The sequence below is a fragment of the Camelus dromedarius genome, chromosome 11 (genome assembly GCF_036321535.1).
Source record: "Camelus dromedarius isolate mCamDro1 chromosome 11, mCamDro1.pat, whole genome shotgun sequence".
Classification (NCBI taxonomy): domain Eukaryota; kingdom Metazoa; phylum Chordata; class Mammalia; order Artiodactyla; family Camelidae; genus Camelus; species Camelus dromedarius.
In genome coordinates, this window is record NC_087446.1 from 35237221 (window position 1) to 35263443 (window position 26223).

General features: G+C 37.3%; 1 protein-coding gene across 2 annotated transcripts in view; it reads left to right on the forward strand.

Annotated features, from left to right (window-relative positions):
- Positions 1 to 26223, forward strand: part of ANO4 (anoctamin 4) — a 263559-nt gene that overhangs the window by 84696 nt on the left and 152640 nt on the right. Inside the window, exon 3 of one of the 2 annotated variants that reach the window (XM_031462956.2) lies at positions 18854 to 18958. The exons of the other annotated variant lie outside the window; for it this stretch is intronic. Within the exon in view, the coding sequence (XP_031318816.1) occupies positions 18854 to 18958 (105 nt within the window). The remainder of the gene's footprint in view (positions 1 to 18853; positions 18959 to 26223) is intronic. 2 annotated transcript variants of the gene reach the window in all.

A 26223-nucleotide genomic window follows, 5' to 3' on the forward strand; every position in this document is an offset into this window, starting at 1 on the left:
ATAATGGTAGCTCTTATTGGAGGTAGCAGAAGTGGTGGTGAGATTTTGGAGACTGAAGGCATTTTAAAGTTGAGCTCTGGTGTTTCAATGGATTAAATTTGGGGTAAGAGAGAAAGGAGAGATAAGCATAATTTTATGGGTTTTGACTTGAGTGACAGGGCTTGGTTCCAACTGAGATGGAGAAAGCTGAAAGCGAAGTGAATTTAGTGGATTTGAGGGCAGAATTGGGGTCAAGATCAGAAGTCTGATTGTGGTCAATTAGATCACATGGGGGGAGGGATAAATGTATTTGGAGTTTGAGAGATTGGTCTGGGAAGGAGATATAAAATCGACTATTGTTCACAGGTAAATGGTCTTTAAAGCCATGATGTGGAAAGAAATGACCAAAGAAAGAAGTATAGAGGCAGAAGGGGGAGAGAGGATCAGGGCTGAAATCTCGCACAGGTCAGAACATGGACCACCAGCAAAGAAGGCCAAGAAAGAATGACCAGTAAAGGTAGAGAAAAACCAGAAATTGTGTGTCTTGGAAGTTAAGTAAAGAAAGTTTATCAAGAAGAGAGGAGTGGTTCTCTAAGTTAAGTGTTGCTGAAAGTCAAGTAAGATGAGGAATAAGAATTGGCCATTGATTTTAGTCAAGTGGAGATAGGTGGTGATTTTGATAAGAGCAGTTTTGGGGAAATGGTGGGGATGAAACCCTGATTAAAGTGGGTTTAAGAGAGAATGGAAGGCTATGAATTGCATACTGAGAATATAGACAACTTTTTAAAAGCACTTTTGCTGTGAAGGGTAGTGAAGAAATAGGGCAGCAGCTAGGAGAGAAGTGAGGTCAAGAGAGTTGCTTTTCAAAATAGCAAATCTCCAGCAGATAATTCATGGCACTGGGGACAGGGAGAATTCGTGATGTGAGCGTCAGTGAGAGGAATGAGAGCAATGCACAGAAGAATCGTGAAGTTGATCTATGATAACAGATGGGAAGGGAGAGGGCGTGGATGCTGGCAGTGTGATGAGGGTCTAAGAAGTTCTTTTCCCGCTGTTTTAGTTTTGATCTGTAATGTGGGAAGGAAGGTCATAACTGAGAGTGAGAAAGGAGAGAGATTTATTGAGAGGATGGTATGATGGTACAGACAGTGGAAATCTGGTTTCTGGCCCACGTTAAAGAACTATTTGAGATTCACAGTCACGAAATTAAAGTAGGACTGGTTACCATGGCTGTATGTTTTTCTTTAACTTTGTTTACCTGCATGGGCAAAGACCTAGAATATATGTAGAGTTACATTTCATCAAGATTGTGATTTTGCCAAGGAATTTGGAAAAGAGAGAGAGAGAGAAAATCAAAGATGCACTAGAAGGAATGATAACAGTTGATGTGATTTAAGCTTGGTAAAGAGGGGAGTGAGTTTCAGTGGAAAGTCAGTAGGATGGATCACTTGGTTGGAGGTCCCAGAGGGGTTGGAAGAGTGTGGAGGGTTAGGTTATGGGAGGAAGAGCTGAAAAGATAAGAGGTGGTTGTGAGAGAGCAGAAAGTTTACACTGATACTGTGGACGGCATTGCTGTTACTAGAAATGACAAGGTCTAGGCTAGGTTATGAAGTTAGTGACTGTAATTGATGAAGGGCAAGATCATTGGAGAAAAAAAACTCTCAGGGACTGAGGGGCCAGAGTTTGGGAAGGATCATCCACATAGGTATTGAAATTGTCAAGAACTGGATAGTGCTGGGAGAGTGACAATAAGCCAGGAGTTAACCTCATCAAGGAATGAGGGAGCATGACCTGGGAGGCAGCAGGTGGGTGCAGTGATGATGGATAGAAGGTGATATAAGATGACAACCTGAGATTCAAGCTGGGGGGTTTTAAGGAAGAGGGAAGAACAACAGTCTGAAGGTGGCATGAAGACTCAAGGAAGACACACCCCTCCTCCAGATCCTTTGGTGTCAGAGCTGTGGGAGAAGAATGGTACCACAGGGAAGCTGTGACCTCTGGGAAGAGCCAGGCTTCCATTAGAGAAAGAAGATGAAGGGAACAATCTGAGAAAAGACTGATGGGAAGAGAATTCTGGAAGGTCCAGTGGAAGGGTTTTGGATGGTGGGGAATTGCCTTCAGTAGCTCTCTTTAATTATTTTTCCAGACCACCCCAAAGTTCTCCTCCAAAGATGATTAATATTCCCCCTCTGCTTAAAAATCTTTGTGGCTGTCCAAAGGAGAGCACAACCTTGTGAGCCCAGTCTTTAAGCCTCTACAGTCTAACCTCTCCCTGTTTCTCTTGGCATATTTTCTTTTATACTCCGTAACCTGCCTTGTTCTAATTTAACTGTCCATAACTTCTCATTATTTCTCAGTTAGGCTTTTACTCTTTCACTTCTCTGCCATTGCTCTAGCTCTTCCCTCTTTTTGGAAGGCCTCTACCTCCAATAAATCTCTGTCTAGCCCTTCTCCTTCCTCAAAATGTAACCCAACTTCCACTTCCTTCCAAAAGCCTTTCTGGATCCCACTGGCCAGAACTGACCTCCAACTTCCCAGTGCTCCCACAGAACTTGGTAGCCTTATCAAAGGCTGATTATTTGCTGTTGATTGAAATCTATTCTACGCACTGATTTAGGTTTGCATTCGGAAGTTGTACAGAGTAAATCTAATTCTTCTTTCAAATGGTGATCTTTTAGTTGTTCAAAAACTCATCTTGAGCTATTTGTCAACTGAAACATTTGCTAGTTTCTTCGGTGGTTCCTTCAGCAACATAGTTTTCAGATTCTTTATCATCCTACCCACTATACTCTTAGAAGAAGTCTTATTTTATTATTGCCTCTTTGAAATACAGTGCCCAGAATTGTACAGAATATTCTGTTTGTTTGACCCAGGCAGAGTAGAGTCAGCCTTTAACTGGCATCCTATACTGATATTAATGCATTAAAAATTTAAAGTAGTGTTATTAAGGTATTTCTAATGGTATAAAATCTATCATAATTTTATCATAGATTCTTGAACACTACTTGCATTGGCTATTGGTTGAAAATATAAATAAAACCAATTCTTTAGCACAGAATTATAATTAAGAAAAATTAAACAAATTACAGCTAGAAACTTGTTTTTTAAAGTATTTAAAACTCCTCTTAAGATATGGCTTTGATTCCATCCTTTTATTTTTAGTGTGCTTGTACTAATGCATCACAGTTCTCTGTTGGGAGAGTATAGAAGAGCACTCAAATTGAGTTTCTTGTAGTGAGTGAGTCATAGATCTTAGAAGCAGCATGGACATTTTAGTCATAGGGAGGCCTACTAAGTCATCCATCTCCTTTTTACAAAATGAATAATCCCTATTCCCAAAGTGCTTCCTAAAAGCCAACCCAGACTTGTTAAGTATGAAAAGAAAGAGGAAGAAAGTCTTGTAGATCTTCTGTGTCATCAGCCCTGAACAATTTCAGTTCTTTTATCCCCCTTTGAGTTTACCAACATTTCTGAGTGCCTACTGTATACTAATAAATACTGACTTGGAAAGTACCACATTGGGGCTGGAATGGTATAGAACTGAATTACACATGGACTTTAGGGAGCTCACAGTCATGTTGAAGATGAACTTCAGTCAAGGTTCTTTGGTTTTTAAATAACTGAAACTGATTAATCTAAGCAAAGAAGGAATTTAAATCTCAAGTATATGGATAGAAAGCCTGGAGAAGCAGCCTTGGAAAAGGAACAGAAACTAAGGAAAGGACTATTTGACTATCCAGAATAAATGAACCTTATGTCTCTTTTAGTTATGAATCATTTGGTTCAAGTTTTTGAAGACCTGGAAGAAATCCTGTTGGCCATGTGCCTTTCCTTTGGTTGGGTAGAGAGTGATGAGAGAAAGGATAGGACAGGAGGTCTCTCCCTTCAGCTTTTAGAATAGGAGGATAAGATTCCTTGATTTCTCCTCCCACCCAGGCTGCACACAGTAAGGGAAAGACCCTTCCCCAAAAGGAAACAGAGGTGGTGTTAGAAAAGGGAAATGTATATGGAAGAACTTCCACTACAGTGATCTATACTTAACCTGCTGTAAAAGAAGTCAAATTGTATTAAGGGCTGGAACAGAGATATAAATAAAATTATGGGAGCATTCTTACTAGGGAAAGGATTTAAGGAGGGTTCAAAAGGCATATGGTCTACAAATTGGACTTTGAAGGTCAACTAAGATATCAAGAAGAGGATGGGGGGTGGCCATCCAGATATAGGAGAGAGCATAATAATAGTGCATTATAGTGGTATTATTGATCAATGTAAGCTTTGTTGTTAGATATCTGTTTTAAACCCAGATATGTTACCAAGTACATATACAAACTTAGGAAAATGACAATTTCTCAAAATCTGTTTCCTCATCAGCAAAATGAGAATATTAGTACCTAACTCACAATGTTAGGGTTACCAGATGACTCACAGTTAAAATTCAGATAAACAACGGATACCTTTTGGTGTAAGTATGTCCCAAATATTGAGGCGGGAAGCCCCATAAAAAACCCAGCAGGGCCCCCCACTCTTGTGCCAGCATCATCCGGTTCCCTGGCCCAGAGGCTCTATCTCACTTTTTGCCTCTGAAATGGCTTACTTACCCCTAAAATTCTATTGGTTCCCTGAGCTCATTTCTGATTGGTTATTTCCTTCACTCCTGATTGGTTATTACTCTCACTTCTGATTGGTCCACTTCCCTAACTTCTGATTGGTCCATCTGTAGTACTTTATTTGCATGGAGCTCAATCCTGATTGGTTATTTCTCACTCCTGATTGGTCTGTTCCTACAAAGCTTGTTCCTAGTTGGTCAACTTCTGTTATACTTATTTGCATATGATGTTGTAAAGTGTAAAACTGGCAGCCTATAAAGGCCTGTGTAAAACCTACAGAAGGGGTCCAGAGCTTGGAGTGTTAACTGCTCTGGGCCCACTGGCGTAGTAAACCTGAGTTCTCCAACTCTCTGAGTGCTGCTTGGTCTCTCGCCCCCATCCAGGTTGCTGTCACAACTAAGCTGTAACGCCGAGCTGTAACACGTTTTTCTGCAATAGTATTACATGGGGTACACTTATGATAAAAAATGATTTGTTGTTTATTTGAAATTCACATTACCTGGGAACCTTGTATTTTCATGTGTCATATCCATCCAGCAACCCTAATAGCACTGTAAGGATAAATTCATTCATGTAAAATGCTGAATGCGATCCTTGGCACAGTAAGGTGCCAATAGCCAATGATCATTTCTGTTGTCAGCATCGTCATAGACAAAATTCCAAAGCCTGAAAGTGCATATGTCTCAGAATTGTGTCTTGCTCAGTCCTTTTACCCAACCTCAAATGGCTTCCCAGTTAACTTGTGCCAGAATCACAATTAAGATGGTTTCTCCTTAGGCTGTACTGATACAGGAGCTATTCACCTGCATCTTGTGTTTTTGTGGTTTCTCTTCCCTTCTGATAGTCTCAGAAGTTTCTCTTGTGTATCGATTTCATTTTGACCTTATCTTTTTGCCCCCATAATTAATGAATATTATTCATCTTTATAGGCCAATAATAAAAGTTTTAAATGGCATCAGACTTGGAACTGAAATTTAAGGGTCAAGAGAGGAGTGAACTGAAGCATTGATTGCAAATTTTTGAACCCGAAACTGTAAAGCTTAGTGGATATAGATCAGACTATCCCAATTTAATGACTATGCCATATGAAATAGAATTAGAAGCTTTGTGGAATCCAGAACATTTCTGTTGCTTTTCCTTTATCTGATATCTGATCTGATATCTCATATATTCCTAGAGAAATGCCATTGGTCACATAATTTGTCTTTTATTCTCTTCTAGGGTTTGTAAAATGATGTTTTGCTGATAGGTTTCATTATTTTTCCAAGACAATTTCTAACATAATTCCTTTTCTTTCCTTTTAAAAAAATAGCCCTTTCCCTCTTTATGCATGATTATTTTTCCCTTACGTAGGTGTGGTATTTAAATGTTGGGACAAGTTGATTTCTCAGGTGAGAAACTTTAGGATTTTGTTGTTTCCAATGAGCTAGAATGACTATAGTGCTGTCTGTATACAGAGGGTATTTTTTTAATGGAAGTATAATCAGTTACAATGTATCGATTTCCTGTGTACAGCATAATGTTTGAGTCATACATATACATACATACATTCATTTTCATATTCTTTTTCATTATAAGTTACAAGATATTGAATATAGTTCCCTGTACTATACAGGAGAAAATATATATTTTATATATAGTAGTTAATATTTGCGAATCTCTAACTCCCAATTTAACCCTTCCCACTCCCTTTCCCCCTCCAGTAACCATAAATTTGTTTACTATGTCTGTGTCTGTTTCTGTTTTGTAGATAAGTGCATTAGTGTCTTCTTTTTCCTTTCTTTTTTCTTTTTTTTTTTAGATACCACATGATATCACTCATGTGGAATTTTTCTTTCTCTTTCTGGCTTACTTCACTTAGAATGATGATCTCTAGGTCCATCCATGTTGCTGCACAAGGCATTCTTTTATTATTTTTATGGCTGAGTAGTATTCCATTGTATAAATATACCACAGCTTCTTTATCCAGTTATCTGTCGATGGACATTTTGGTTATTTCGATGTCTTGGCTATTGTAAATAGTACTGCTATGAACATTGGGGTGCATGTATCTTTTCCAGAGAGTAGTAAGTGTTTGACAGTAATAAAATTAAACCTACCATTAACTACTCTAACATATACCCAACTTCAAAAACTCTTAAGCTATTTTCATTCATTATTTCATTTAATTCCCATAATATCCTCATGCTGCTATCCTTATTTTATGGTTGGGGAAACTAAGGCACAGAGAAGATTTAGGTAACTTGCCCCAAAATATGCAGCCAGTATGTGAAGGGGGCAAGATTTCAACATGAGTGGTTTGAGTCTTTCACTACCTTCTTCAAACAACTTGGTGGCAATATTTCTAACAAGTTAGTGTAACAAAGCCTTGGAAAATTTAAATTAAAAGCCATGTAATAGTTCAAACCTTAACATAAGAAAACTATACTGAAGAAGGGACCAGAAGGATTCCATTGAACACACAGATAGTCACCTTATTGGGCTATCATTTCTTCGTACATAAGTGATACTCCACTTTTTCGCTTCTTTTTTGCTCTACTCTGCATTAGACCTTTTTTTTTTTTTTTTTAATTGAAGTATAGTTGATTTACAATGTTGTGCTAGTTTCCTTGTTTTTTCTTCTTCCTTTTTTCTGGTTCCAATGTTATGAAACTCATTCCTCTTTCCCTGAGTTTAAAAGATTCCTTTCTGGCCCTCATGCCAAGGCCTAGTCTCCAATTAGGGAACAGACTGAACTCGGCAATTGCCTCTCACATTCTGTTTCACCCCTTAAACATCAGTACCAGAGGCTGAGGGGAGAGGGAGAGGACATGAGCAGTTAAGGAGAGATTTGGAAAAAAGAAAGACAACCAAGAAAGACTTGTGTCTTGCCTGATTTGTCTCTAGTTCTGCCAAGGTGAGAGTCAAGATTGAACTCATTGTTTAGGGAAAAAAAATTAAGACAAAATAAATACATGGCTAATCTTTACAACAGTTAATAGCCGTGATACCTCCACCTTACATTAGATGATGTTCCGTTATCTCCAAAGGGTTTGCACACACATTTCTCCCCCATCTCCCTGAGTCCTCACAGCGCTCTGCAAGGTGGAATTACCCCTATTTCACTGTGGCTCAGGTAATGAAATTGCTTCACCAAAAGTAGAAAATCAGTCATTGTTGGACCCTAGCTAAAACCTGTCTTCAGTTTCTTTTGAGTATTCCCCACCCCCACCCCCAACGGAACCCTTTTTTTTTTTTTTTTTCTTGAGGATGAAAATAGTTGAGTGTGAAATTTTAGTGTTTTCTTATCGCCTTCTCTGGAAACAGACGTTGTTAGAGAATTGTGCCTGAAACTTCATTATGAAACCTGAGGAATCTTGCTGCTCTTACTTGAATAGATCTGGAGCTTGGATGCAATCACATATTTGTTTCTCTATTTGTGAAATGGATTTTTGGTGTGACTGGAAGATAAGATCTTCCACGTGGCTTTGAAAATATGTAGGAGTAAAACTACAAGAGCTACTTTGGACCTCTGTTTTATTTCTCACTGCAGAGAAGGGGAGTGTGGTGTCTTTCTAAACTAGGGTTTAGAAATAACACTAATCATCCTTCATTTGAACCTCTTCCTCTTTAGTGTTTTTTTTTTCCATTGTGTGATGTGAGTTTAATAAGTAGGGGGTACTTAGGAAAACAAGCTATTTTGAGCCTTGGCAAATGTGGGCATTGGTATATGCTCCTTGCTATCATTTGCTGAGTAACAAAATTGTGTTTTCTAAAAATACATGCCAAATTCTTCTGTTAGAAATTTGCATGAGGGACATAGGCACATATTTTGACCTATATGGCGCATTTAGAGAGAATATTCTGAAGAATCTTTTCAGAACCATTTGGACATACAAAATGAAGGAAGAAAATCTACAAAGAAAACTATTTCTGGAAAGAGTATTAGGTTTTATGGAGTTGAAATCTGGATCTTCAGCTCAAGGCTATTTCAAATAATTTTATATTTAAGAAGCCTTGAGAGATTTAAGTAGTTATTTAGCTCAAGATCATACAACTATAACTAGTAGCCTCAGCCCAAATCCTAACCTGAGTTCTTAACCATGGTGGATAGTCAGTTAATAGTAAGCTTCTATTCTGCTTACTTAATTCCCTGAGTTACAGGTTGAGAGGCTGAGGCACAAGATGGGCAGAGCCCTGGCTCTCATGAGGTTTATTGTCTTGCAAGGCTATTCTCTTTCATACATTCATCTGAAGTCCTTCTGTAGATTTATCAGGCAAGTTAAGAGAGTAAACAACATGATAGTGATGCAGAAAGTCTCATCGTTTCTATTCTGTAACCCCTCCTAATCTGAGCTTCTCTCTTCCCTTCTTCTGCAAGAGTCCCTGTTGTCATAGCAACAGACCTCAGCATCTAGGAGGTTGGAGGACTCCCGTGGAGCCCTTCCTACACTGCCGCACAAATCCTTCCTGCCATTTCGAGCTCTGCAGCTCTGATTTCCAGACCCTCCTTGGAGCTCTTAGTGCAGGCATTCTTTACAACTTAAGAGATCACTGTCTTGCCAATCCTGGGAAACATGACAGCAATTTTGTTGAAGGTCAGCCATTATTGGCTGAAGCAGTGGGATTATTATGTCTATTTTAGACCTGAGAATCATCCGTCCGCTATTAGCCAGATGTGGTTCTCCAGTCAGGCCCCAATCCAGAATTGGGACCTTGGAACTACTCAGTGTTAATCATTTGAAGAAACACCTTTAGCCTGTGCAGTGACAAGTGTGGGTAAATCAATCTGTGTATTCCTACTAATAGAAAGCTGAGCTTTCTTCTGTGAAAGAATAATCTTGCAATATCACTAGATTTATGGTTATGTAGCACTAATATAAAAGAGTGTGATTTGTGTGTCTTTTTATAATAGCACTTAAAAAGCGTCCTCTGTTGTGAAGTCTTTGTAGCTTATTGGACACTAAATAGATTTCGGCAGCACTGTAAATGAAGTTAAGAAACAGAGATGGAAATCTTTTTCAGAAACAGTGGAATAGCCCATATGTAAATCTCGGGTTTCCAATTTCGGATCCTCCAGAAGAATTGGGTTCATTTCCTTGCTTTCTTCTTAAAAGATTTATCGTGGACACTGGCTGATACAGTATAAAGAAGACAAAATGTACCCCCCTCTCTTCTTAATATCCTTCTCCATCTTAACACTGTTGTAGAAACACTGAATTCACTCACAGGGAATTGAAAACAAACTGCCAATTTCAAAATGGTGTTTATGCAGCTTATTAAGTTCAAAAATATTACATGTGGAGATTCATTTTAGATATTTATCAAGGGTTAAAATATCACTACTCTCTATTCTGTAAAAACAAACAAACAAACAAAATGCTGCATTTGAGGATTTGTATTGAATATACCTCTCCAGACAGGAATTACCAATTTTTATTCACAGAATATAACTAGAATGTAGACTTCAGCTCAAGCATCATTTATTATGAGAAAGTCAAGAAAATACCGTTTGTCCCTTTAAGCTAACTTTACAGAGTCCTTCATCTTTTGTGTTTCATGGGGAAGCTAAGATTTGATTTATCATACTTTCTTTTGTTTCTATTTCAATATGGAGGAACTATTCCAAGTCCAAATTACAGAACTTTTAAAAACTGAATTGTTTTTATTTAGCATAGGTCCTAAACTTGGAATTTGCCCTCATTTTACAGAGAAGGAATATACTATTTAAAGTTTTTAGTGAATCATGATGATGTAACACTATGAACTAAATTATTTACATATATGCAAATTATTTTCATACAATTATCTATGTATGTAAATAATTGTCTGTAATTTTGAATGGAGCTCAGAAAATTTTGTTCTTCATTTTATAAATGAGGAAAAAGAAGTTCATTATATAATGGCTCAGGAACTCATAAAAATGGAATTTAAATCCAGATCAGTACATTGTCAGAATGTGCTTTGTATACCATTTTGGGTTAATTTGAAAATGTAGGATCATCTGAATTTGACTGAACAAAAAATTGAATTTTAAGTAATTTAAAGTCACTAAACTAAGGCAATATAATACAATAACTAATAAGAGTGATTTGATGGGTGAGTGGGGAGCAAGGGGGAGAGGCAGTAATACAAGTTATGTTGTCTTGAATCATAATAGAAACTACATACAGTTAACCCTTAACAATGAAGGGGGGGCAGTTAATGTGTGTATAATTTATAGTTGGTTCTCCCAATTCGAGGTTTGTCTGCATCTTCAGATTCAACTAACCATGGACTGTTTAATGCTGTAGTGTATACTGTTGAAAAATATTTTCATATAAGTGGACCTGTGTAGTTCAAATGTGAGTTGTTTAAGGGTCAACTGTATAAAATTGATCAAGAACAATGAGATACACACATAGAGGGATCCAAAAGAAGTAAAAACCAAAATTCTTAAAAGTAGTTGTACTGGGGTTGGAAAAGGGGTAGTAGAGTTAGCCACTGTTGAGCCTGCCTGCCTGCCTGCCTGCCTGCCTGCCTGCCTTTCTCCCTTTTCTTTTCTTTTCCTTTCTCTCTTTCTTTCCCTCCCTCCCTTCCTTCTTTCCTTCCTTCCTTCCTTTCTTTTTCTTTCTTTCTTTTTCTTTCTTTCTTTCTTTCTTTTCTTTCTTTCTTTCTTTCTTTCTTTCTTTCTTTCTTTCTTTCTTTCTTTCTTTCTTTCTCTCTTTCTTTCTCTCTTTCTTTCTCTCTTTCTTTCTCTTTCTTTCTTTCTTTCTTTCTTTCTTTCTTTCTTTCTTTCTTTCTTTCTTTCCTTCTTTCCTTCTTTCCTTCCTTCTTTCCTTCCTTCTTTCCTTCTTTCCTTCTTTCCTTTCTTCCTTTCTTCCTTTCTTCCTTTCTTTCTTTCTTTCATATATATATATATATATATATTTTTTTTTTAATTCAAGTATAGTCCGTTGACAATGTTGTATCAATTTCTGGAGTACAGCATAATGTTTCATTCAGTTATACATACACATACATATATTTATTTTCATATTCTTTTTCATTGCAGGTCATTACAAGATAATGAATATAGTTCCCTGTGCTATACAGAAGAAACTTGTTGTATATCTTATAGATAGGAGTTTGAGATTTGCATATACTATTGATTTATCCCTTCACAGCCCCTTTTCCCCCTACTAACCATGAGTTTGTTTACTTTTACTATGTCTGTGAGTCTGTTTCTGTTTTGTAAATAAGTTCATTTGTGTCTGTTTTTTCTTTAATTTTAGATTCCACATGTGAGTGATATCATGTGGTATTTTTCTTTCTCTTTCTTGCTTACTTCACTTAGAATGACCATCTTTAGATCCATCCATGTTGCTGCAAATGGCATTGTTTTATTATTTTTTATAACTTAGTAGTATTCCATTGTATAAATGTACCACAGCTTCTTTATCCAAGCATCTGTGGATGGACATTTAGGTTGTTTCCATGCTTGGCTATTATAAATAATACTGCTATGAACATTAGGGTGCATGTATCTTTTTGAATTAGAGTTCCCTCCAGATATATGCCCAGGAGTGTGATTGCTGGATCATAGGGTAGGTCTATTTTTAGTTTTTTGAGGAATCTCCATACTGTTATCCATAATGGCTGCATCAAACTGCATTACCACCAATAGTGTAGGAGAATTTTCTTTTCTCCACACCCTCTCCAGCATTTACTGTTTGTGGACCTTTTAATGATGGCCATTCTAACTGGTGTGAGGTGATAGATACCTCATTGTAGTTTTGATTTGCATTTCTCTGATAATTAGCAATATTGAGCATTTTTTCATGTGCCTATTGGCCATTTGTATGTCTTCCTTGGAGAATTGCTTGTTAGTTCATCTGCCCATTTTTGGATCGGGTTGTTTGTTTTTTGTTAAGTTGTATGAGCTGTTTATATATTCTGGAAATTAAACCTTTGTCAGTCACATCATTCTCAAATATTTTCTCCCAGTCCTAGGTTGTTGTTTTGTTTTGCTTATGGTTTCCTTTGCTATGCAAAAACTTATAAGTTTAATTAGGTCCCATTTGTTTATTTTTGCTTTTATTTCCGTTGCTTGGGTAAACTGCCCTAGGAGAACATTGCTGAGATTTATGTCAGAAAATGTTTTGCCTGTGTTTTCTCTTAGGAGGTTTATAGTGTCTTATGTTTAAGTCTTTAAGCCATTTTGAGTTTATTTTTGTATATGGTATGAGGGCATATTCTAACTTCATTAATTTACTTGGGGCTGTCCAGTTTTCACAACCCTGCTTGCCAAAGAGACTGTCTTTTCTCCATTGTATATTCCTTTCTCCTTTGTCAAAGATTAATTGACTGTAAGTCTGTGGGTTTATTTCTAGGCTCTGTATTCCATTGATGCATATGTCTGTTTTTGTGCCAATACCATGCTGTTTTGATAACTGTAGTTCTGTAGTATTGTCTGAAGTCTGGGAGGGTTATTCCTCCAGTTTCATTCTTTATCTTCAGTATTGCTTTGGCAATTCCAAGTCTTTTGTGATTCTGTGTAAATTTTAGGATTATTCTAGTTCTGTGAAAAATGTCATAGGTAATCTGATTGGAATGCATTAAATCTGTAGATTGCTTTGGGTAGTATGGCCATTTTAACGATATTAATTCTTCCAATCCAAGAGCATGGGATATTTTTCCATTTCTTTAAGTCATCTTTAATTTCTTTAGTCAATGTTTTGTAGTTCTCCACATACATGTCTTTCACCTCAGTCTGATTTATTCCTAAGCATGTTACTTTTTTGGATGTGATTTTAAAAGGGATTGTTCCTCTCTCCTCTCCTCTCCTCTCCCCTCCTCTCCCCTCCCCTCCCCTCCCCTCCCCTCCCCTCCCCTCCTCTCCTCTCCTTCCTTCCTTCCTTTCATGTTTCATTGTTAGTGTAAAGAAATGCAGCAGATTTCTGTATATTAATCTTGTATTCTGCTACCTTGCTGAGTTCTTTTATTAGCTTTTGTGTGAGGCCTTTAGGATTTTCTGTATATAGTATCATGTTATCTGCATATAGTGACAATTTTACCTCTTCTCCTCCAATTTGGATCCCTTTTATTTCTTGTCTGATTGCTATGGTTAGTATTTCCAATACTGTGTTGAACAGAAGTGGTGGGAGTGTACATCCTTGTCTTTTTCCAAATTTTATCAAGAAGGCCTTCGGCTTTTCACCATTGAGTATTTCATGTTGACTGGATTTGTCATAAATTGCTTTTCAATATGTTGAGATATGTTCCCCCTGTACTCACTTTGTTAAGAATTTTTATCATAAATGGATGTTGAATTTTATCAAATGCTTTTTCTGCATCTATTGAGATGATCATGTGATTTTTGTCCTTTCTTTTGTTGATGTGGTGTGTCACATAGAATGATTTCTATATGTTGACTCATCCTTGTGTCCCTGAGGATGAATTCAGCTTGATCATAGTGTATGATCCTTTTAATGTGTCGCTGGATTCTGTTTGCTAGTATTTTGTTGAGGATTTTTGCATCTATGTTCATCAATGATATTGACTTGTAATTTCCTTTTTTGTTAATGTCTTTGTCTGGTTTTGGTGTCAAGGTGATAGTGGCTTCATAAAATGAGTTTGGGAGTATTCCATCCTCTTCAGTCATTTGGAAGAGTTGGAGAAGGATTGGTATGAAGTCTTTGTATGTTTGGTAGAATTCTTCAGTGAAGCCATTTGGTCCTGGATCTTTGTTTGCAGGGAGGTTTTTGTTTGTTTGTTTGTTTTTTGCTGCTGATTCAATTTCACTTCTAGTGATCAGTCTGTTCAAATGATCCATTTCTTCTTGATTCAGTTTTGGTGGACTGTATGTTTCTAGAAACTTGTCCATCTCCTGTAGATTGTCCAATTTGCTGACATATAGTTGTTCAGAGTATTTTCTTATTTGTGTGTGTGTGTGTTTCTGTGGTGTTGGTTGTAATTTCTCCATTTTCCTTTCTCATTGTGAGGAGGAAATCCAGATGGAGATAAATAGGGGCTCAGTGTCTACTCCATACTGTGCTAGATACTTTACCTATTTTAGTTTGTGGAAAACGTACTGTAGAAAAGATAAAGTATAGATAGCTATAAGGGCTCAGTGGGTAGAAAATTATATTTACTTGTTAGGATCAAGAAATGCTTTAAGCAGAGCACTTAGGATGGGCCTAAAAAATAGAAAGGGATTTCTGTAGACATAGATGGGATGGAAGAGGCATGGATATATTTACCAATCAAGAAACTCATTTTTGAAGTTTGGGTTTGTTTGGTTGTGGGGTTTTTTGTTTGTTTTTTGGGGTTTTTTTGTTCCTTTTGCATATAAACATTTAGGTAAAATTCCCATAAGCTAGACACAAATTCAAAATGAATATTTTAAATGTTTGCTCCGCAAAGATGTTTTATTAAATGCAAGTGCTGTTATCAAGGTCACTTTTTATTGTAATTACTTTTGACTTTACTCATACTACAAATCACAATTAAGATCTGAATGTAATCACTTCTATCAGTCAAGTGTGAGAAAAGCTAAAGGCAAATTTGGAGATCACATGAATTTTGTAGCTGTTTTTTATTTTTAAAAATTGTTCAGTAGGTTCTCCACATCTTTGGGAATCTTTTTAGCTTCTCTCTATAATGTAATTTGCTTAACTTCCCTGTATAATGTAGCTAGTTTCTTTGGGATTGAACTTAGTTGCGTGTCAATTACTGAGGCCCTTCAGTCTGAAACCATGAAACCTTCACCCTGTTGCCTAATTTTTTTAGAGCTTTGAGTTTTGATTCAAGGTCAAAGACATTCGTGACTATAGGAAGAACTCTGATTTTCAACTTTTTAGAAATGACACTAACACTATAGGACTAGCAATAAACAAGTAGATACCAAAAGCCCAAAACAGACACACAAGTTTTCAAATATTGATGTGATTTAGTCTGTTTCCCTTGGACAATATGTGATAAAGGTGAAGATTATCACCTTGAAGGATTTATTTGAAAATGTCCTTGCACAGTATTCACTTACTGTTTAGGAAAGTTTACAAAAGTCCTTGTTTACAGCATCCTCTACTTTGTCATCTTAGACTTTAATGAATGACACTGCCGGAAGTTCCAGACCATTGTATTCTACTCTCTAAAAGTGTATTTTCTCTTTTTTTCTGCATGAGAGGTAGAAAAATGCCTTATATTTTAGTGATTCTAAATGTAATCTTAATGTTTATTATGAAGATAATGTTGCATCTTGCAATTTAGAGCTATTTGACTTATACATGTTAAGAATTTAATTTAGAAAATCTTTTTATTAAATTAGTTCCTTATTTTTTTAACATCTATAGTCTTTAAGTCTTGAATCCTGAGCTCTAAATATTTAATATCCTCTACTGCTACAATCTGAATTTTTAAATGACTTTAAAATTATTAAAATATTTTATGCTTGTTGTGAAAAACAGAAAATACAAGGAATAAAACAAAATATACCTATTATTTCACAGTTGAGAGAAGTTCTATACCCATTGGAGTAGTTCCTTCCTGTCTCCTTTTCTAGTCATATTAAAAAAGTGTGTTTTTTAAATATTCTTGAGACATACTTCCATATTTACCTGTATCCTTGTATCCATTCTCATTACCTATGTCATTAAATATTCCTTAAAGATGGAATTTAATGACCTGAATGCCTCCTTTATGTTGCCTTTTTTGACTATAGCCTGGAAGACAGACTCTCAGATAACTCTGAGAAACTGCTCCTGAGAAGCATGGTTTTCAACACAGCTTTATGTCTTATCAGATCAAAGAACATTAAATGTGTCAGGGATATAGTCCTTCAAGGTTTAAAAAAAGCAAAAACAAAAGAAACCAGATCAGTAAGTACACAGCGAGTCAGTATGGCCTTGGCACCTGAAGGGATCCTCGTCATCGAAGGAGGATCAGCGTTAGCATCTCCGGAAGGGATGCATTTAATCTTTATTCTTAACATGGACATTCTTTACTTCTGGTCAGTGTGCCCTTTTCTTTAATTATTAAGCAGATGAACGATGTATGTTTGATAGGCCACAAACAGGCTGTTCTAGTTAGCATAAAATTCAAGTTAACACGTTTATAAGCCAGAATGACTTTCCCATACCTCAATATGTGAAAATTTCTTTTATTCTCTAACAAAAAAATTATGAAAATATGTGGAATTCTAGTTATTAAAGACTGTAGTTTAGTAGTCATAACTACTTCTACATGAATTTATGAACTCCTATGACAAACAACAAGAAAATAAGTTGGGCTTCTATTTATTGGTCTGTTTAAGAAGTCATTTGCTTTTTAGTTTATGTAATTTTGTCCTGGTCTGAAGTCCTAGACTGTTTGTAAATGTTCTTATTTCTAGCAACCTGTATTCATGACTGCTTGGATATGAGTGGTATTAAAGACTAGTTAAGATCATGGATTGGCATTACATCTTTACAACTTAGTAACTTTTTTTGGACAAATTCCTCCTTGCTGCACCTCCTTTTCAGGGTTAGAGTAAAGACAAAATGAAATAATGAAGTACATAGCACAGAACCTGGCCAATGGGTGGTATCGAATATTCTTTCTTTTCTTTTTCCTGTTGATGTCATTATGAGGTCTTTGAGTCTTTGATTGTTGAACACAATAAAGGTTACTAGCCTCAGCAGAAGTCAAAAAGCATCAGAGCTTTTCCCTACCCCTTCGAGGTAGCTGGTTATGGGGCTGGGCTGGGCGAGGGGAGGAAATAGCCCATTTTAATTCTGCACCAGCAGGAACACATCTTTATTCTGTCCCATTGAGAAGCTTAGTGTCATAGATAACTTCAGACTTTTGCAATGAGGCAACTGCATGTATATATTTAAAAATTCACTACTGGTCTGCAGTGCTTGCCTATCTCTTCAGTGCATGCTGGTCCCAGATAGTTGACTTACAGATTCCTTCTCACTCTTCAATAGCTAGATGGTTTCTATTATCAATACCAGTGTTGCTTTAATAAATTATTATGGGTGATAACAGTAATGGCTTCCATTTACTGAGTGCTGTGTGACAGCTAAGAGCTTTCACGCATTATTTCATTTGGTCCTTATGGCTGCTCTGTGAGACTGTTATTATCACCCCTATTTTCTAGATGAGGAAACTGAGACCTAGAGAGGCTCCATGTCCTCTAATAAGAATTTGAATGCTGGTTTGTCTACCTCCGGCATCTGAGCTCACAGCTTTACTTGTCGCTCTACTGCCTTTGTTTCAGAAGCACCTCATAGCATCATTAGTTCGCTCCATCTACTTTTGTTGAGGGCCTAGTCTATGCCAGGCACTGTTCTAAGAGATGGGTTATGGCAGGCAGACAGAAGTTCCTGCCCTCCTAAAGCTCACCTTCTGTTACAGTTACTTGTGTCCGTTTCCCTCCCAGAATGAGTTTTCTTGTAGGATAGAAACTGTCTTATTCTTGAGTTTTAGGGATGTAACTGAAATTTTATTCGGGGCTAAGAATGATTCCTGGGCTTACAAAAGAATTATTTCTCCAAAAACATTGGCGGCTAGAGCATGCCCCATTCTATTCATCAGGCTCTCTTTACTTTAGCACTGGCTTTTAGCCCTTTTAGGCTCATCAAATTGGAGATGTTCTTACTGAGTATTTTAAGATGTATTTAGAAATTTATTACTGTTAATGGTAAAGCTACTTTTTGATACCTTGGTTTCTTTGACTTCCTTAGATGTTCTGTAGGTGCGTGGAACAGCATAAAAACCCCTCTTTCTTTAGAACACACCAAAAATACATCAGGCAAACCTAGGACAAGAGCATTCATTGCTTCATAAAATAAATAAAAATATAAGTGATATAGCAAGGAAGTCCAACCATTAAAAATTGATACCTCTTTTTTGTGATATCAGGAATACTAACTCCTTCCCTTAGAATAAATTATTACCACTTTAAGGAAGATGGTTTCATAAAGTGTTTGTGTATGTCACATTTTAGCCATGTGGAAGCTGAGAGTAATTTTAAATGTCCTTGGGTGGAAGCTAACATGTTCTGTTCTTCACTAGGAAATCATAAAAACTGTGAAGTGTGTGGTATTTAAATAAAGTAATTGCCTTATTTTTGCATTGGAAATACAGTTAAACCTTTTTTGGTCCCATAAGAGGCAAATGGCTGGTAATGTTCCTCATTTTTTAAAAGTCATTTGTCCAAGAGGGAGGATCATTGGCAAACCAGCTGGCTTTTCATTTTAGATTTTGACATTGCTTCTCCTTGGGACCCTAGTGCTGGGCTCTCTGATAACCAGTGCAAACTCCATGAATATCTTTCATTTCTCTAGAAGGAGGAGTGGATTTGCAAGGCTACCAGCTGGATATGCAAATACTACCTGACGGCCCAAAGAGTGATGTGGACTTTTCAGAGATTCTTAATGCAATACAAGAAAGTAAGTTTCACTCAAATTTTAAGTTCACCATGAAAGGAAAAACTATTATAATACTTGGGGGGGGGGTAATAAAACTAGAAACCTTAGAGACCAAGCTTTAAAAAAAAAATGTCTTAAAAGAGATGCCGTGTAAAATCATTTTGAGACCAGAAGAGATGGTTAGTGAAATGCTGGTTAAATTTGTGAAACTGAACCACATAGGATTGGGGTCTTTGAAGAAGCCTAGTCGGGAAACTGTGGAGAACTTATAAATTCTGTGTATTTGGTGTGCTATATTATTTAGTAAATTACCTGGGCATTATAACTTTTTAGATTCCTTGATTAGTCATAATCAAAGAAAAATATTTAAGAAACCAGAAAACTATTCCTTTGCTCAGATATGAGTAGTAAGAAGTAAATGTTGATGCAGTAGGTTGAAATCAGGAATTCTCCAGCACGGGTATCTGGGAGTCATCAATGCTGGGCTGTGACCGAGAAGAAAATCTCTCTCTTCTAAGCATTTTGATTAATCAAGGTTTACTCTTCTTCCACTACTTTTTGTTTTACAGTTTTCACTAAGAACTTTGTAAGAATCAGTGTATTTGCTCAAGTTATAGATTTAGCACTGAGAATGGGTGACGTGTAAGTCATTAACATTTGTGCTTCTCTATCAGAGCTGTAATTCTAGATAATGATACTCTTTTAATATCAAATGTAACATTGGATTTGAAGGGTTTAGATCTGAAGAGCATTGCATAAAGAACCACTGCAATTTTTTGCTACTTTCAGTTTTGTGACATTGCATTTATGTACGATGAAGTCTATTTCTAAATTATATATATATCTATATTTCTATATTTTCTTACGAACAATTTTAAGCATTTATGTACTAGTTATCTCCTTTTGTCATTATACTATCCTCCTGACTTTATGAAATAATATCTTCACTTTACAAGTAGGGCAGCAGAGGGTGGGAGGAGTTAAGTGCCAGTGTAATAAGATAAATAGCAGAGACCAGAGTAGAATAGAGGGGCTCCTACCCTTTCTTTCATTCCTCAATGAATGTGCCCAATATAGGGTTTAAACACAGAGGTGAAGGATCCTAGAATTGAAGGAAATGAGGCTACTTTGGAGAGAAATATTTTTAATGAAGAATATAAGAGGCCCAATAAAAGAGAAAAAATTTCCCCAGGAGACCAAAATCAAATTAATAGACATTGGAAAGAAAATAACTTTTCATGGAAAGTTATAAAATTATGTAATTACTTCATTTGATTTAAAAGATGATAGATTATGCCGAAAGGACTTTTTAAAAAATACATGATAAAGGTTGGCTTCTGTGCAAAGTGAACTTCATGTTTTAGGGCTGAAAGAACTCACATCAAAATGAACTAAATGTGGATGTGAGGGCGATCTGGCTGTGACATCTGTCACCCCGTTGATTGCCAGGGTTGATTCAGCTGATCTGGCTGGCTAGGCGGGTGTCCCCTTCCTCACCGCTCCTTGTGCATCCCTCCCAACTCTGTGTGCTCGGTCAAAGAGGACAACCATCCTGGACAGAGGAGGACCGTTCTTCTCGGTCAAGGGTATACAAGTAGCTGTGCTCCCTGACTAGAACCTCCAAACAAGCTCTCAGAATGAACTGAATGTTTATAAGACTACTTTTATAGTAATTTTTCTCATGAGATCTTATTAAAACACATTTTGTTTATGAAAACTGTTCTATAATTTAGCATGGTGATCTCTTTGAACAAGTAGAAGAATATGTTTGTGTGCACTTAATATTTAAATTTAAAAATAAAAAAAGGAAATACTTCATTTTAAAATGCAAATCAAGTTTTTTTAAATAGGTTTAAGAATTTTCTAATGTCTTAGAATGAATCTATTTATTTTCTTGTTAAAAAACAAGTTTTATGCTAAGTCGGTTTGGGAAGCTGCCCACGCAATCTGGGTCATCTCTGGTAAGAAAGATTTGGACCATTTATCCACCTTCAGTCTCTAACTAGGTTGCAAATGTGATTCAGATGTTTAACCAGTTCAGTGAAATTTCTAAGTATAAAAACACATAGTTGGTTCTTCAAGGGACTGCGCCTTAGATTATTGTTTATAGAAAGCTTTGAGAGGCCAGCATATAAAAAATATAAGAAATACAAGATTTGAACATCAGTAAAACTCCTTCTCTTCTACACTTTTGAGATTAGCAGGCTGATGGAAAGATTTCACTATTTCCTACAATTCTGTGGACATATTTGTATGACCTTCAAGATTGGGCTTAGAAGAGTGTGTGTTTCACACATTTCTTGAATGTCTTAGTAGCTGCTATAAAAGTGCTCTCCCTAACTATCTCTTTTCAATACTAAAACAACCATAAGTAATAGTAAATATTACTTTCCCCAGTTTAAAGTTGGAAAAACTGAATATATCTCCCCAGGGTAAATGATTAATATGTGATAGAATCAACATTTCATTATAATTACAATGAAATATTGACTCTACAACATATTAATCATATGTCAGCCCTTGTTCTGATAAATAAAAAGTGAAATTAAAATGATAGGAAAAAGGAACTACTTAGGAATTTTACAGTTTTATCCTTGTGTTGTTACATCCTGATGCAAGAATTCTTCCACCTTATCCTACACTGTAAAATAAATTTTTTTTCCTGTATTGCTTGTGCCCTAAGTATAGCTTTATCTGTTTAAAAGATGTCTCAGAGTGGCTAGCCATCCATAAGTTGTTTCTCAGCGTCCCCCAAATCACATGTACAGCTTAGAAGGAAGGGAAGGGTTATTCTATCTCTCCATCTCACCTGTCATATTCCAGGCACTGAGCTAGGCCTAATACTTTAAAGCAGTGGTGAACGTTTTGCTGCACAGTTCAATTCAGGAAAAATTAAAAGTTCACAGATCACAGTTTTTTGAAGTTCAAAATGAAAGCTGCTTTGTTGCTTTCTAGGAAAAAAACATTTATGTATGGCAGTGTAAGAGGGTACTTATGTGTGTGTGTGTGTATGTGTTTTTCTTGATATTTTTCCCTCCCTTTCTATTCTCACCCTTCATTCTCCATCCCAAGATAGCAGCCAAGTCCCTTGACTGCCCCTTTGATTCAGCAGAGATTTATGTTGTCCAAAGTTCCTGGCTTTTGTTTTCTGAAAGTCTGAGCTTCTGAGTACTGGATGCTAGAGTAGGAGAAGAGAGAGATACAGGAGGAATTTCTTAAGACCACCTCCCTTAGTGTGTCCTGCAGTGGCAGCGTGGCTTCTTGTGGGTGGCTGTGGGTGGGAAGAAAACAACCGCTGTGTCATGTGCCTGGGGGACTGCCTAGCCATGGCTGAGATCCCGCCGGCTGAGGAAGTGTTAGACCCTGCAGCGTTCAGGGAACTTTGGAGACTCTGGGATGTTGGCAGTCTCGTCTTCCTGTTTCCTTGCTGTGTACCTAGTACCCTGAGCACAGTACAGCATGTAGTAGCTGTTCAGTGTGTTTTGTTAGTGAGCACGTGAATGAATTCCACTGTAGACTCACAAAGGCAGCAGCCAGCAGTAGCCAGTGCAGCTCGGAGACCTGAATAGGTTCTTCAAATGTTCTGCTGTTTACAAAACCTCTGGAACCGTTGTACAGTTTGTGATATACGAGGTAGAGGAATGGAAATGTCAGCAATGACTGAAATTGTCCTCTGTGGATGGGGTAGTTGATTTCGCAGATGCAGAACCTGGCAGAATTTATTATGTTCTAGTCCATTAGGTTCTAATGGGCTATGGAAGGAAAGAGAGCAAAGTGCTTGAAATGAGAACAGGGAGTTTGGAAGGATTATTGGGTCTTTGTTACCCCACCGTCTGACCCATGCCCATGTAATCTGTAGCTGTTCCCACATTGGTGGGGCTCTGTGCTCCTGTGGGTGAGGAGACTGAGTCATTTCTCAGTGACATTCAGTGAGTCATTTCGAATCCAGTGTTTTGAGCCCTGATTTCCAATTTTATTTGTAATTTGTATGGCCATGCTGTTTGAAAGGGGGAGATGGGGGAGGGGGAGGGTCTGACATCGGTTGATTACCTAGTCTTAAAATCTCTTTGTCTTAATTTCCACATCTGTGAAAGGGAGATAATCATACTCAGTCTATGTAAAGCGCGAGCGTAGTGCCTGGCACACGGTAAGTGCTGTGTCTGTGTTGGCTGCCACCTTGTCTTTATTCCCCTCGACAGTCCTCTGTGGTAAATTGTATATCCCCACTCAAAAGAGAAAGAAGTTAAAGCTTGAATAAGTTAACTAACCCAATCTAACAGGCAGTGAGTAGAAGGACTAGTGTTTGAACCCAGGCTTGTCTAAATCCAAAGCTCATTCTCTTTCCAAACAAGGAGTGATTATGGTCAGTAGACAAGGAGGATCCTTAATGCAGAGCATCACTGACCTCATTTCTAGCTGTGGAAAGGGAACCAAGGCTGCTGAGCAAGTTCTGAATTAGGTACATAGTTCTCTAGATCTCATGCCCGGGGTTGTGAGTGGTGCCTTCGTTCTCTGCACTATTATCGAAGTGACCAAGGTGTCTGTCTTTTCTTTAGAATACAGTAGTTAGCAGAGAAGCTCTTCGCAAGAAATGTGCTGTCCCAGGAACAAGTTAATGATCTTGGCCCCGTCACAGAGGAGACTGTGGGCACCCCCTGCCATTGTCTATGCCCTGTTTTATAAACAGCATCATTACCAAGCCAGGAACCATGGATTTATATTTTAAAATAACTACACATTTTTAAAAAAATCTCATGACTTTTTTTCAAAGACATTTTAAATTTCAAAGTATTTCAAGTAGACTTTCCATGGTAGAAAAAAAAAAAGTGCCTGCTCCCGGATCGGTAACCATTAGAACCCCAGCTTTCTTACCCGAGTGTTTTTTTTTTGGGAGATGTTACTATACCCATTTAATTGTTGCCATAACATGCTAGCAGGTATTTCTAGACTTTTTAAAGCAGTGGAATGTGTTGTTTTGTCCCCAGATATATTTTTGCATATAATCTCCATATAAAAAACAGGTAACTGAGTTGTTGGGAGTAGGTGGGGCTAAAAGGTGTAGGGCTGTGCCCACTCAGTTTCTCTTTGCCCCCTCCATGGCCCCTGAAGTCCCTCAAAGGGATCCTGGGGTTCCAGGGAACACACTTTGGAAACCACTGGCCTATTAGACAGGAATAAAGCCAACTAAGGGAAGGTTTATGTCCTTTCCAATTACTTTATTATTTTGAGTTTTCTAAATTAGGCCCTCTTTTTTTTTCTTTTCCTTATTGGCAGTCTCTGCCTTAGGGATGTTATCAGATTCATTTGAAGAGTAATGAACATCTGGAGAGTCCCAGGCTTGCTAGTGTCATATAAATGCTAAGCAGGGTTTGATTTTTTTTTTAAATCCCAGCCTAAGGTGCTCAAAGCTGTGCTGAGTCTGTGTGTTTTCCTGAATTTTTAAAAGCACTTAAATTTGATCTATTTATTAAATTTTAAAATGTGTCAGACCTGTCAGGCTACAGATGTAACATCTAACTTTATTCAGATAAATGTTAACACTGTGACAAGATAATGGTTTGCTCATTAAATGATTTCCTGTTTTTGAAAGGCAAACATGATTTAAGAACAGAATGCCTTCCACAGAAACAGGGATCTGGCTAGAAAAAGCCTGAATTTAGGAGTCAGAACTGGGCTGAAATTCATCTCTGTCACTTGCTAGCTGTGTGACCATACTTAGCATCTCTGAACCTGGCTTTTTTCTCATACTACCTGTTGAATAAGGTGTTCTGAGGATGAAAGGAGAAAACAGACCTCAAAATCCTTCACACACAGTTGGCGCTGAATAAAGCCTAGTCCCTTCCCTCTTCCTTCGTATGTAATCTCTGAATCCACGAGGAAAACCGATTCTTTCAAGCAATAGCACTGAGATAATTGTTTTTTTTTTTCTTATTCTAATTGATATAATCTTACAACTCACTTTTATTTATTTTAAAATGGGCATTGAGCATCTCCTGTTTACTAGCCCTTGTGTCAAATTTGGAGCTGTCTTGGGCCTTCACCTAAAAGGGACCCTAGACGTAAAATAGCCAGGTAAAGTGTTCAACTTGAGACATGAACAGTCTTCTTTTTTTTTTTTTTTTTTGATTCTAAATTATTCCTGAGGGTATCCTTTTTTGCATTCGCTAATGAGGCTTTGAGGTCAATATGTAATACCTTCAGAATTCTGAGCATTAGATGTAATAATTTGGAACTCGGGACAAAAATAGTATAATGAACTGGCACACGGGAGAACAAATATAGGTACTTGGATTGTACTGCACAGCCCTTTCATGTCGTCTTCAGTGACCTATAATTTCACTTTATTTTCTCTGTATCAGAAAATACTGAGATTAAAGTTCTCCTTTACTAGAATGCCAAGGTTGGGTTATTCAACTGCATTTGAGAAATAGAGAATTAAAAAAAAAAAAAGACCAGCGAGTCAAACTATTCGATTTTTGGTATTTCTTATTTTCTTTTAGACTGATTCTAAAATAGTCTAAAATAAACGTTTGCTGTTTGTTTTTTCCGTTGCCTTTATAGCACTGATTCCTCGATTTTATCCTTTTGTCTGGAAGTACAAAGCTTCCCACTCATGTCTTGGTCGTGTTTATACCTCCAGCACCTAAACTGAATGTTGGTTCAGTGAACAAATAGCTGAAGATAATCGATTCATTTGTTTATCTGAGGCCTTGCAGTATATTCGCAGTCTCTTTTCCCAAGAGAGTGAGTAATAGCTAACATCCCAAATGCTGTTCACTGAAGGAATAACTGAAATAATTGCAAATATTTGATGAGTAGATTCAGTCCTACTGTGGTAAATTTGCCTTCCCATCGCATTAAGTGTCAGCATGTCCCTGCTGCCTGCCCTCTGACTTCTCTGTTCTGCCTCTCCGTCCTGGGAAATATCTGAGAAAATATCTTTCCTGTGCTGATTTGGTTGCTTTACTCAAAGTCTGTAGCTGCTTTCTGGTCTCCCAGGCAATTTCAGTTTCTTGACCCTTGTTGGCTTGTTAAATGTGAGTCCCTGCTGTGCTGTTCCTGGGTGTTTTTAGGCTGAGTGCCTACTTCTTGCAAAAGAGAATTGTTTGAGTATCTTCCTTACTTTCCCAAATGCATGCTATCCCCCTCCCAGGACCCATCGTAGCTGCACAGCTCTGATCACACAGCCCTTCCCTAGTCCTCATGCAATGCAGGTCCGTACTTGGGTTGCATGGAATTTCTGCATTCTCTCTGCCTCTTGACATTCTTAATTGACTCTCAGAACA